This window comes from Quercus suber, unplaced genomic scaffold, assembly GCF_002906115.3.
Source record: "Quercus suber isolate HL8 unplaced genomic scaffold, Cork oak 2.0 scaffold_418, whole genome shotgun sequence".
Lineage (NCBI taxonomy): Eukaryota > Viridiplantae > Streptophyta > Magnoliopsida > Fagales > Fagaceae > Quercus > Quercus suber.
Window position 1 is genome coordinate 361668 of NW_027069869.1, and position 13664 is coordinate 375331.

The 13664-nt window shown below is 40.0% G+C and overlaps 1 protein-coding gene across 1 annotated transcript; it reads right to left on the reverse strand.

The window, feature by feature from the left end:
- Positions 1–10092: 10092 nt before the first annotated feature.
- LOC136062474 (secreted RxLR effector protein 161-like) lies at positions 10093–10605 on the reverse strand. The gene has a single exon (XM_065761549.1). It carries the CDS (start codon positions 10603–10605, stop codon positions 10093–10095), a length of 513 nt encoding a protein of 170 aa, XP_065617621.1.
- Between the last annotated feature and the right edge of the window lie 3059 nt (positions 10606–13664).

The following is a 13664-nucleotide window of genomic DNA, read 5'->3' on the forward strand; positions in this document are numbered from 1 at the left end:
CAGTCACTTTGGGTCTAAAATCTTCAGTTAAAGATCTAAGAATCTTCCTAACAATTTTAGGTTGATCATAGATTTCACCCAAATTAAAAGCAGAATTGACAATATCATTCAGTTTGGCATAAAATTCATCAAAGGATTCATCATCAGACATCCTAATACTCTCAAACCTAGAAGTTAATTGTTGCAATTTATTAATCTTAACTGCCTTTGTGCCTTCATGCACAGTTTGGAGGATTTTCCAAGCAATATGAGCAACCTCAACATTAGAGATCCTCTTAAATTCCTCCATAGAAACAGCATTGAAGATGGCATTCATAGCTTTGCTACTGAAGCCTGCTGCTTCTTTTTCAGAAGTTTGCCACTCACTCACAGGAGTAGTGGGCTTCTCCTATCCGTATTCAACGGAATTCCAAACCCTTTCATCAATGGATTTTAGGAAAGCTTTCATCCTTACTTTCCAACAAGCATAGTTGTTCCCATCAAAGTGAGGAGGAACAAACAAAGAGTGTCCATGCTCCATGACAACTGGGGTCAAGGATCAGCTCAGAGATAAAAATCTCAAACAAAAGAGCTACGCGCTCTGATACCACCTGATGAAAATTTAGACCCCTTAAACAACCAGATTGTGTAGCCTAGATTAATTAGTCAAGTTGTTACTTAATCAAATTATGCAATTCTAGGTTAAAGCAATTAAATAATCATATCAAGATATAAAGCAGCAGAAAATAAATGACCATAAGATATGATCACCCAGGAAACCACACGGTAAAAACCTGGGGAGGATTTGACCCACCAATCCTCAAGGCAAAACAGAATTCACTATGAAAGAATTGAAGTTCTTACAAAAGGACTACAAACTCCCCACCCGACTTCCTAATGCTACCTACCAGTAGAACTTACTGACACGACCACGTGCAAGCTCCGAATCCACGGACTCCTTCTTTCTTGAATTCCTCAATCAGCTACAAGCTCCCCGCTTGCTTTTCTTTTAAGTTCCAATGGTTGCAACTGTAATGATCTTCAAGATGTTGAAATCACCTCTACCTTGAAAACCCTAAGTTTTGTGTAAAGGAAGACTTCTCAAAGATCTCACACGAGATTCACACAAAACAGCAATGTATGAGCAACAAAGCAATCTAGACAACCTCTAAAAACGTGGCTAGGGTTTAGTTTATATACCTAGGGTAAAAACATAAAACCCTAAACGTTTAAGAAAGTAGGGCTGAGTTGGAAATTCTGCAGAATAATCAACCTGTGCGATTTTCGATCGATAGAGTCTATTCTTCGATCGATCGAGCCAAGCTGAAAGTCCCAAGTACTTCTGCAGCCACTCGAATCTAACTTTACAATAATAAACCAACTTTGAGCAAGCCTAAACAAGACTAAATACAATGTTTTGATCATGGTTTACCAACATTACAAATTAGAGTTCTAAATACATAAAATCCTAAGACCTTAGAACCTAACAACAGTGCTATCTTTGCCTCCTTGTTCACATATGATTATGATGAGAATCTCATGAAAGTGTTTTATAAGTGTTGGAGTCCGTCGACCAATACTCTCCATACCTTAGTTGGAGAAATTTCCATCACACCGTGGGATCTTTCCATTCTTGGTGGACTTCCTTACACAGGTGCATTTTATGATGAAGTTGTACCCAATGCGCAAGAGCTGGATGGAACCAACGACCAAGGACGACCTTATTTGCCGTACAGCTGTCGCTTCCTTTTCATGGCATATCATCACCTTCAAAACCGGCTGAAGAGACAAGGGAAAGTGAGTGTTCGCGACTGGATTACTTTTTGGTATAGAGGAAATGGCAAGTGCCTGGCTCCTAGAAAACCAGCAAGACAGACGACCATTCCCAGGTGTAGTCAGAATCCCTTTGGCGTGATAAATGAGCGTGGACCATGGTCTAATAAAGAACACGGGGTTTTTGCGGATCTTCAAGTTGAGGGTGACTTAAAGGAGGAGACTTACTTATTGGCACTTCTTTCTTGTTGGCTGTGTGTATTTGTCTTTCCTATCAAGGATCCAAATAGCATCCGTCCAGGCACTTTCAAGATTGCTTGTTCCATGGCCAATGGTCGTTCATTTGGCCTCGCTGCACCAGTATTGGCTAGCATTTACCGTGGACTTAGCACCATTTCTTCCTCTCCTACTCCGAGCAAATCTGGAGCTAGTTTTGCCATTCATTACGTTTATGCCTGGGTAGGTCATTTTTTCAGAAGCAATCGCATTACCAATGACAAACTATCTGATCCTTTGATGACAAAATATTCTGGTGTAGGCTACACCTCTCCGTTCAACGAATACTCCGCACAAAAGCATATATGAACCGCCAACGACTTCCTTTGGCACGGGACTGCTTTCAAGAAAAGCTATGACCAGACATTCATTGACAACAATCATTTATCCATTCAGAAGTTTGACTACTTTATGAGCCTTCGCTCGGGGTACTTGTTACTTCGATGTGAAGACCAACACACTATAGAAGCATATAGTCCTCACAGATTTAGTCGGCGCTTTGGATTTCATCAAGATATTCCAAGTGATTTGAAGGAAGAAATTTGTACAGGCTCTTTGAAAGATCTACACCAATTCTACCAATCTTTCACTAGCTACAACACAGATTCCAAGGTACTCATTCCAGCTTTTGCCACAGACTTTCGAAGCCGAGTCAGACATAGCTACAAGCAATGGTGGGAAGGAGTTTGCGGGAATGATTTTACCAAAGGAACAAATTTTTTAGCTGACATTGCCTCCTTCCATGTTAAATCACTAACACCCAACAAATCTCAAAAAGGAAAGAGGGAGTTACAAGAACCATACATTCCACAGCCCTTGTCAGAGTTTGTACGACATCCTTTTGAAGATGATCATCATTCAAAAGACTTATCTCGACATACCAGAGTTGCTCGAAGTCAAGGCACCAGAGGTTTGCTTGTCGTACCAGCTAGGGATGCCATTAAAATTTCTGAAGAGAAGGTGTGTAACGACTTGGACTACAATTGGAAACATTTGAAGAGTCCAATGAAGGGTGTTGATGTAAAGACTTCTATTGATCATGCGCATCTTCTTACAAATAGTGAGTCTTCCATCTCGAACCCATCTGCGAAGAGTTTGGATTTCAAGAGGCGCAAGTTTGTTGATGTTGGTACGTCATCCAAAATTTCTTCTGAGACAGGAAGGACATTTCTCTCATCACTGCAACCGACCAACCCTCCGGAAGTCTCTATGTTCCAAGCCATGGCGCATGTTTCTTCCGTGCGTAGGAAAGGGGCTTCTATGTTGGGAGATGTCCTTTTAAACAAGCTTTTGAATCTTTCTGTGGACAACATCCTCCCACAAGTTGAAATAAATGAAATCTATAGTGGGATTGAAAGTCTTGGAGTGGATCCTCGACACTTGCACGAACATGTTGACAAACATTGCGAGGGGGTTGCAGACTTTTTGAGGATGAAAGAATCTTTGAACAAATGACCCAGTCCTGTCAACTTAATTCAACATGAGGTTGAAATTGAACTCCTCCTTTCTGCAGCATTGCACAAAAAAGCATCTTTGAAGACCGAGCTTGATACCATCAGGTTGAGGATGGCTGACTTGCAAACCGAGCTTGTCCAATTAGAGCAATCGGAGTCTCAAATTGAATCACATCAAGTTAAGCAAGACGATGTTGTCCAAGCCTTAGAAGAACAACTTGAAGAAGTCAAATCCACTCCCATACTTGAAGACAAGGATATGGAGGCTTTAGAGAATATACGAGCCCTTCTAGAAGATAATTGCTCTAGCTTGAAGGACTTGAAATGGATGTCGTAATCTTTTTGTTTTAATTCCCTTCATATGTGTCATCAAGCTTTCCCCTGTACTATTTTCCTTTTGTCAATCAATAACGAAGACTTTATTCTCTGCTCCATTTTTTTTTTTGGTCATAATTTGGTAATAATAATTTTTTTTTTTTTTTTTTAGTGCGTGACTGAACTTAGTAAAAATTTGTCAATCAATAACGAAGACTTTATTCTCTGCTCCATTTTTTTTTTTGGTCATAATTTGGTAATAATAATTTTTTTTTTTTTTTTTTAGTGCGTGACTGAACTTAGTAAAAGATACTAAGTTGCCTACATACCCTTGAGAGGGATCAAGTCATCACGTAGTTCAACTGATTTTTTTTTTTTTTGCAAAAAGGAGGGCTTAGTGTGTAATAGTGGGTATCACCACTAATCAAACCCGAGACCTCGGCCTCAAGGGCGACATGGGCATCCAACCACTACGCCACACTAGCAATTGGTGACATAGAGTGGGATTAATTTCACCTTATTGGTATGCTTTCAAAGGTACTGGGAAGACATCATATACTCTTGCAACGTTACAATGGGCAGTTTAAACTCTTACCAAGGAGCAATTCCTCAACTTTCAGGCATAGAAGCGTTTGAGAAACTTCCCATTGATAGGGCCGATTCTTACACCATCATTATTAACCAACTTGTAAGCTCCATTGGTGTAGACTTCTTGCACAACATAAGGTCCATCCCATTTTGAAGTGAACTTATTGCCTGTATGATGAGTTGTGATGATAGGTCTTCGAACGACGAGGACTAAGTCACCAACTTGGAATGATCATGGTTTAACTCTGTTATTGAATGTGCTTGAAAGATGAGCTTGATAGCACTTAAGGCGTTGTTGGGCCTCGAGCCTTTTCTCATCAAGTGCCTCTAATTCTTGCAATTTGAGCTTGGTATTTTCTTCTCCAGTCAATCTTTCTTGAATGGCAATCTGTAATGATGGGATTTGACATTCCAAAGGAAGGACGGCTTCCACTCCATAGACCAGAGAATATGGCGTCGCTTAAGTAGGCGTTCGAAATGTTGTTCGATATGCCCATAATGCTTCTCCGATTCTATCATGCCAGTCTCGCTTTGTCTTGGATACCACCTTTTTCAACAAACTGCCAAGTGTCTTGTTAAACACTTCAGCTAGTCCATTTCCCGGGGCATTGTACATGGAGGAGTTGTATTGTTTAAATTCAAACTTCTCACATAGTTCCGTCATCATCCTATTGTAGAACGGTTTTCCACTATCAGTTATGATATAACAAGGGACACCATACCGATAGATCAAATGAGTTCAAATGAAATTGACCACTGTCTCTTTTTTCACTTCCCTAAAGGGCACAACTTCCGCCCACTTCGAGAAGTAATCAGTTGCGGCCAAGATGTACAAATGGCCACCGAATGACTTTGGTAATGGTCCTATCGCATCAAGCCCCCATGCATCAAAAGGCCAAGAAGCTATTGTTAGGTGTAGAGGTTTTGGCGGCTGGTGGATGAAGTTTGCGTGACACTGACAAGCTTTGCATTTCTTAGCGTACTCCATGGAATCTTGCACCATTGTAGGCCAATAGTAACCCATTCGTTTGATCCTGTAGTGTAACTTATGACCTGATTGATGTGTGCCACATATTCCAGAGTGAGCCTCCTCTAGGGATTGTTTAGCTTCCTCCTCTCCTAAACAACGAAGAAACAACCCATCAAATGAACGACGGAAGAGAGTTTCCTTATAGTAAATGAATTGAGCAGCCCTTTGCCCAACTTCAGTCTTGTGAAGTTTATCATCTAGGAGTCTTCCATGTTGAAGATATTCAATGATCACGTGTCGCCAATCTTCTTTTTCAACAAGGCATACAGAAATAATGTTGGCTTGCTCTTTTTCTTCTTCTTCTTCAACCATGAGAGGTACCACCCACCTTTGGAAAATAGCAACTTTGGCTGTCTCTTCTTGGGATAATGCTAAGGTGGTAGCCAAATTAGCTAAAGCATCGGCCTGTCTATTCTCATTCCTTGGTATATGCTCCAATGTGATGGCCTCAAAATTTGTTAGCAACTTATTCGTATATTTGCAATAGGGGATGAGGTCTTCCTTCTTGACGTCATACTGCTCCAAGATTTGGTTGATAATTAATTTGGAATCCCCAAAGATCTCAAGTTGCGATATGCTTAACTCAATGGCCATTTGTAGACTAATAATCAATGCTTGATATTCAGCTACGTTGTTAAGGAAAAGTTAGCTTAATGAGAACGAGTATAGAAGTATTTGCCGTTATGGAGAGACAAACACTACACCTGCCCCCGCTCCTTCTCGACGTGCAGTCCCGTCGAAAAACTGTTAGGATTAGTGCCCTTAAATCCTATTGTATGATGCTATGTATGATATTAAGTTTGACATTGTGTATGACATTATGTATGACTTAATATTGTGTTTAATGAATTTGTTTTATTATTATCTGAAATAATGGCAACATGAATATTCCGACATTATCATTTAGTCCATGAGATGCATAGTATGTGATTTATGTGAAAAGTCATAGAAGATATAAATCACAAGTTCTTTGTAAACTCAAAATTATAGTTCGTAGTCGGTGATGAAATTGGGCATTTCATCTGCGACGACTATAACATATCAACCAAGATGATTTGTCTTGATCAAGGAAGTGGAGACTTCTGGTTGATGTATTAATATGTTTTAAGAGTTAAGACATATTAAACTGGACCGTTATGAGATTTATTATTTTCCTAAGGACTGTCAATTGAATAATAAATCTCACGACTTGTATTTGCATGAACTATTAATCCTGAGAGAATAATGGACCTGATCATGAGGTGAGGTTGCTTTGATATATCAGGAGTGAGATCTAAAGTAATGGTCAAAACCTCAGTATGTTGGGCAGCCAGATTCAGTGTTGATGGAACATGTATTATCAAGATGGAATTCATAGTCTCTTAACGGAAATATAAAGTATTCCCTTGAGATACGTTTAATGAGTTTGTTATTTAGAGGGTTAGGCCTAACCACTTTGTAAAGTTGTGATTTACAACTATGTGTTTTGTTGGCTTTTATTCCGTGCCAAATTTGATTGTAATTACTATCAATTGTTTATACCCTGTATTTGTTGTGGGAATTGTTGTAAGGGGTGTGTGATAGAGAGTGTGTGAAGACTTAAGCAATTTGGAAGCTGATGGAATCTCGCGGGTATCTCGCGACTAAGCTTCCCACGAAGTGAAGCATGTGCCCTGCACATGCTGGAATGCGAAGAGTCATGATAGATGGAGACAACTGTCTCTCGCGAGTATCTCGCGGGTAAGGCCTTCCCGCGTGACACCCGTGAGACATGTTGTTCTGCCAGCCTGTACTGACTGACTCACACATTTTGCACCTATCCTATATAAACCCTTATTACCCACAAATGTTGAGGAATGCTTCAGAAAGAAAACCCTAGCCAAACACATTTGTAATTAGAGATTGTCATCCCCACCTTTCTCTATACACTTGCTTGTGGTATCTCCTCAACCCTTCCCTCTCCATTTCCATACCATTGAGAGGTTGATAGCCCAAAATACTTACCACACCTTTTGAGAGTGTTGAGTGACGTTGTGGTGCTGCTGGGAAGCATTGGAAGAAGCCTGGAATGGCAGATGCAACATGGAGGTTGTTGCGGGATCCGGATAACTAAGACAAGACACAGTTCCGAGAAGCCTTGTTGGAGTAGGAGCTTGGAGGGCTTAGGTACATCGGGTAGATTAGGCTTGGAGGGTCTCTTGCTTACTCATGTATCCCAACTGATTGTCTAGTGGATCGATTTCCGCTTGGAGCGCGGCGGAGAGGTTTTTTGCCGAGTTCTTCGGTTTCCTCTTCGAAAACACGTCTTGGTGTTTTCTGTGTTTGCATCTCTCTTCCCTACTCTTTTATATTCCATTACACTGCTGTGTTGTTTAGTTTAGGGATTAGAGTAGCTATATTGTTCATCCGCTCGCTTTTACACTATTCCGCACTTTATATTAAAGTTGTGTAAAATCTATCGAGCCGTAATTTTAATCGGGGGTCTAAACAGCTCTTGTGTTTTTCAACACGTTTTCGAGCTTTCAATTGGTATCAGAGCAAGTACACTTGCTTGGTTTAAATACCTTAGTGTGATCCTAGACCCCTTGGTGTGTTTTGAAAAGTGTTTTTGATTAAACCATCATGAAGGATTTGAAAAGTGTTTGTGAAAATGACTCAATGAGCATATTTAAAGATTGTTCCAGCAATGCTGTCTTAGAGTTATTTAAATCCAAGAAACATGCTAGAATTTTTTGTCATATGCTGAAATCATTAGTTCATAGGAACCATGATATACACAACAGCCTATGTGAGTCAAAGTCTTTAAACTATGAATATGAGAGAAGAAATAGACAGTTAAGTGATAAAATTGGTCATTTAAAAGGGAAACTTCACTCATCCTTGAATGAAATAAAGAAAAAAGTCTTGTTTTGATGATCAAGAATGTCTCTCTCATGCATGCCTTTTTGTTCATACCGCATTGAAAGTGTTTAACTCGTGTTTGTGGTACCTTGACAGCGGGTGTTCTAGGCATATGTCTGGAGAAAAATCTCTATTCAAAACTCTTAAAGAGAAGGAAGATGGATTTGTGACATTTGGGGATGGGAGTCATTCACAAGTACTTGGAAAAGGAACAGTGGATATTCCGGGTCTGCCTTTGATGACTGATGTGCTATATATTAAGGGTTTAAAAGTGAACTTGTTAAGTATCACTCAGATTTGTGATGAAGATTTCCTGGTCCAATTTTCAAAGAAAGGATGTCTAATCTTGAATGAAGAAGGTGTTCAAGTTCTAAAGGGACTAAGGACCACTGATAACTGCTATGGGATCATTCCAAAACCCAGCATAGCATGTCGAAGTGCTCGGGTAAATCTCTTGGAGCTGTGGCATCAACGGCTTGGTCATGCAAATTACAAACAAGTGGCGAAACTGTCTGAGATATTCTACATCGGGGTTCAGCTCATCATATACCGGCGGTATGGGGAGTATTGGCCGGTTAAGTGTAGAATTTTCCGCCAAGTACATTGGTGTGACAGAAAAGCTCTTTCCTCGAACCCAACATTTAATCTCATCGCCGACAACACTAGTATTGGCATAAATTCCTTAACCATGTTCTCGAATGTATCCTCGAAAGTTGACAGCAGATAGTTCCAATCTTTCGTGGCAAACCAAATAGGTATTTGTGTGTCTTTGAGTGATGGCTGGTCAACCCCCTTTCAACTATCAAAGGAGCACCCTGAAAGTGGTTCTTGAAGGATTCAAAAGCAGCATGAGACTTGAACAAGTGAGGATCAAAAGTTCCTGTTGAGCCACGAGTTTGCTTCGGTCTAGGTGAATCAGCATCAACATCAATGATCGGTTCTTTCCCTTTGTCGCGGCCTCCTTTCACAGCTAAAGTCTTGAATGGAGACATCTGTGCAACATAGTACACAAAACACACAGGAGACAAGAGCACAACCCATAGACCACAGAACACAGAACTTGATTAGAGTCAAGTTAGGTCAAAGCAGAAGTAACACTGCTGAATGCATAGACACAATGCATGGAACAAAGCAAATGTGCATGTGTATGTATGTGTGAGCAAGTGCAAGGTGCATGAGACACACTATCAATGACCAAATTGAGTGAAATAAGGTCAAACATGTGAAAGTCCATGGATTGAAATCACTTGATTCCGAATTAGCACAAAAATGTCACTCGGACATTTTGACAAACACCTAGCATGCACAACATCAAATAAGACATAAGTACAAGGGTACAAGGCAAAACATGCTTTGAGACAAAACTCAACAAAGTGATCAAACTTTTTGGATTTTCTATTTTTTATGTGTTTTTGAATTTTTGAACACACCCAAAAAATAGAACAAGAAAAGAACGATCAACACAAGTAGCAGGTGCAAACCAAAACTGAAAAAAAAAAAAAAAAAAAACAAAACATTTAGACACTAAACAGTGGAACCAAAACAACAGGTATGCAACACAGAGTATTATAGGTTCACACAAGAGATAGAGTTCAGGGAATGATACCGACACCGATGGTCTTACGCAAAGATTCAAACTTTGGGCCATCTAGAGGTTTAGTGAATATGTCTGCCTTCTGATTCTCAGTGTTGATGAACTCTAAGTACACGGTCCTTTCCTCCACCAAATCTCAATGAAATGATACCGAATTTCGATATGTTTTGACTTCGAGTGTTGAACTGGATTCTTGGACAAGTTTATGGCACTTGTATTATCACAATATACACACATCTGTCTTGAGTGATTCCATAATCATGAAGAAGCTTCTTCATCCATAGTAATTGAGCACAGCAACTTGCAGCAGCAATGTATTCAGCTTCGGCTGTTGATAGAGAGACTGAATTCTGCTTTTTGCTCATCCATGACACCAAGTTATTTCCAAGATAGAAGCATCCACCGGAAGTACTTTTTCTATCATCAATGCACCCAGCCCAATCAGCATCAAAATATCCGGCTAAGCATTCATTTGAATCTCTTGAGTACCAAATCCCATAGTCAGAGGTGCCATTTATGTAACGGATAATTCTTTTGACAGCTGTTAAATGTGACTCTTTGGGGGCTGCCTGAAATCGAGCACACACGCCTACACTGAAGGCTATGTCTGGTCTGCTAGCAGTGAGGTATAAGAGACTGCCTATCATGCTTCGATAAAGCGTTGGATCCACTTCTATACCTGCTGCATCCCGACTCAGCTTTGATGAGGAGCTCATTGGAGTGGAAGTATGTTTCTTAGAGTCTAGACCAAATCTTTTAACAAGATTTTTGGCATATTTCTCTTGAGATATAATATCCCATCTTTCCGCTGTTTCACTTGAAGACCAAGGAAATAGTTCAGCTCTCCCACCATACTCATCTCAAACTCCCTTTTCATTTCTTCGGAAATTCATGAGCCAAATGGTCAATTGTGGAACCGAAAACAATATCATCCACATACACCTGAGCAACTAGGAGAGACTTCTCATCTCTCTTTACAAACAAGGTTCGATCAGCTTGACCTCTTTTGAATCCGCGATCCAACAAGTATGTTGTGAGACGATCATACCATGCTCTTGGTGCTTGCTTCAAACTATAGTGCTTTCTTCAACCTTAGCACATGATCCGAAAATGAGGATCTTGAAATCCTTTTGGTTGCTTAACAAATACTTCTTCATTTAGGAAACCATTCAGAAATGCACTTTTTACATCCATTTGGTACAATTTAAAATCCATAACACATGCAATAGACAGTAGAATTCGAATTGACTCTAACCTTGCTACTGGTGCAAACGAATCATCAAAGTCTATGCCTTCCACTTGAGTATATCCTTGAGCTACCAACCTAGACTTGTTTCGAACTACCTCACCATCTTCGTCAGTTTTGTTCTTGAAGATCCACTTGGTGCCAATGACATGGGTATCTTTGGGTCTTGGAACCAACTCCCATACATCATTTCTGACAAACTGATGTAGCTCCTGATGCATAGACTCGATCCAATTTTCGTCTCTAAGGGCTTCCTCTACCTTCTTGGGTTCGAATTGAGCAAGATAACAATTGTACGTCACATGATTCGCACTGTATTTTGGTCCTTTTCTCAAACGAAGTCCCTCATTTACGTCACCAATGATATTACTTGGTGGATGATTGAGGGTTACCCTTGATGATGGTCTCTTGGAGGTGGAAGATTCTTCATCTCGAGAGATTGGAGGTTGAACTTCCGGAGGAGTGAGAGGGCTAGAGGGCCCTTGCATCGATCTGGTCTCCCTTCTTGGTATAGGAGGTGTAGACTCTTTTTCTGGTGATTCTTTCTCGATCTCATCATCTTGAGACATGTTGTCCTCAACTTCCCCCTTCTTCAGGTTCGATCCTTCACCGTCATCCCTTTCCCTTTCAGATATGGTATCATCAATGACCACATTTATTGACTCCATTACCGTCTTGGTGCGTTTATTGAACACCCTATATGCTCGGCTATTTAATGAATAACCTAGAAATATCCCCTCATCACTTTTAGCATCAAATTTTCCGGGATTCTCTCTGTCATTGAGAATATAACATTTGCTCCCAAATATTCGGAAATATTTCACCTTCGGCTTCTTTTCTCTCCAAATTTCATATGATGTCTTCTTCGTTCCTGCTCGGAAGTAAATCCTATTCCCAATGTGACAAGACGTGTTCACAGCTTCACCCAAAACTTCTGTGGAAGATTTTTGTTGAGTAACATTACTCGAGCCATTTCTTGAATCACCCGGTTCTTCCTTTCAACTACTCCATTCTGTTGTGGAGTCTTTGGGGCTGAGAATTCCTTCTTGATACCGTGTTCATTGCAAAATGCTTCAAACTTTGCATTTTCAAACTCTTTCCCATGATCACTCCTGATTTTGATGATAGGTACTCCCTTTTCATTCATCAATCTCTTGCACAATTTCTCCATCTTATCACATGCTTCCGATTTCTCTCTAAGGAAGTCCACCCAAGAATACCTTGAGAAATCGTCAACTATCACCATGATGTACCGCTTTCCACCCATGCTCTCTGTTCTTGTAGGACCCATCAAATCCACATGCAGTAATTCTAACGGACGAGAAGTTGCAACCACATTCACTTTAGGATGGCTTGACTTTGTTTGTTTTCCCAATTGACATGGACCACACACATTCTTTTCAATCTTCCCAAACTTAGGTAAACCAACCACAGCCTCAAGCTTCGAGACTTTCGCCACTTGTTTGTAATTTGCATGACCAAGCCGTTGATGCCACAGCTCCAAGAGATTTACCCGAGCACTTCGACATGCTATGCTGGGTTTTGGAATGATCCCATAGCAGTTATCAGTGGTCCTTAGTCCCTTTAGAACTTGTACACCTTCTTCATTCAAGATCAGACATCCTTTCTTTGAAAATTGGACCAGGAAATCTTCATCACAGATCTGAGTGATACTTAACAAGTTCACTTTTAAACCCTTAATGTATAGCACATCAGTCATCAAAGGCAGACCCGGAATATCCACTGTTCCTTTTCCAAGTACTTGTGAATGACTTCCATCCCCAAATGTCACAAATCCATCTTCCTTCTCTTTAAGAGTTTTGAATAGAGATTTTTCTCCAGTCATATGCCTAGAACACCCGCTGTCAAGGTACCACAAACATGAGTTAAACACTTTCAATGCGGTATGAACAAAAAGGCATGCATGAGAGAGACATTCTTGATCATCAAAACAAGACTCATTTTTCTTTATTTCATTCAAGGATGAGTGAAGTTTCCCTTTTAAACGACCAATTTTATCACTTAACTGTCTATTTCTTCTCTCATATTCATAGTTTAAAGACTTTGACTCACATAGGCTGTTGTGTATATCATGGTTCCTATGAACTAATGATTTCAGCATATGACAAAAAATTCTAGCATGTTTCTTGGATTTAAATAACTCTAAGACAGCATTGCTGGAACAATCTTTAAATATGCTCATTGAGTCATTTTCACAAACACTTTTCAAATCCTTCATGGTGGTTTAATCAAAAACACTTTTCAAAACACACCAAGGGGTCTAGGATCACACTAAGGTATTTAAACCAAGCAAGTGTACCCGCTCTGATACCAATTGAAAGCTCGAAAACGTGTTGAAAAACACAAGAGCTGTTTAGACCCCCGATTAAAATTACGGCTCGATAGATTTTACACAACTTTAATATAAAGTGCGGAATAGTGTAAAAGCGAGCGGATGAACAATATAGCTACTCTAATCCATAAACTAAACAACACAGCAGTGTAATGGAATATAAAAGAGTAGGGAAG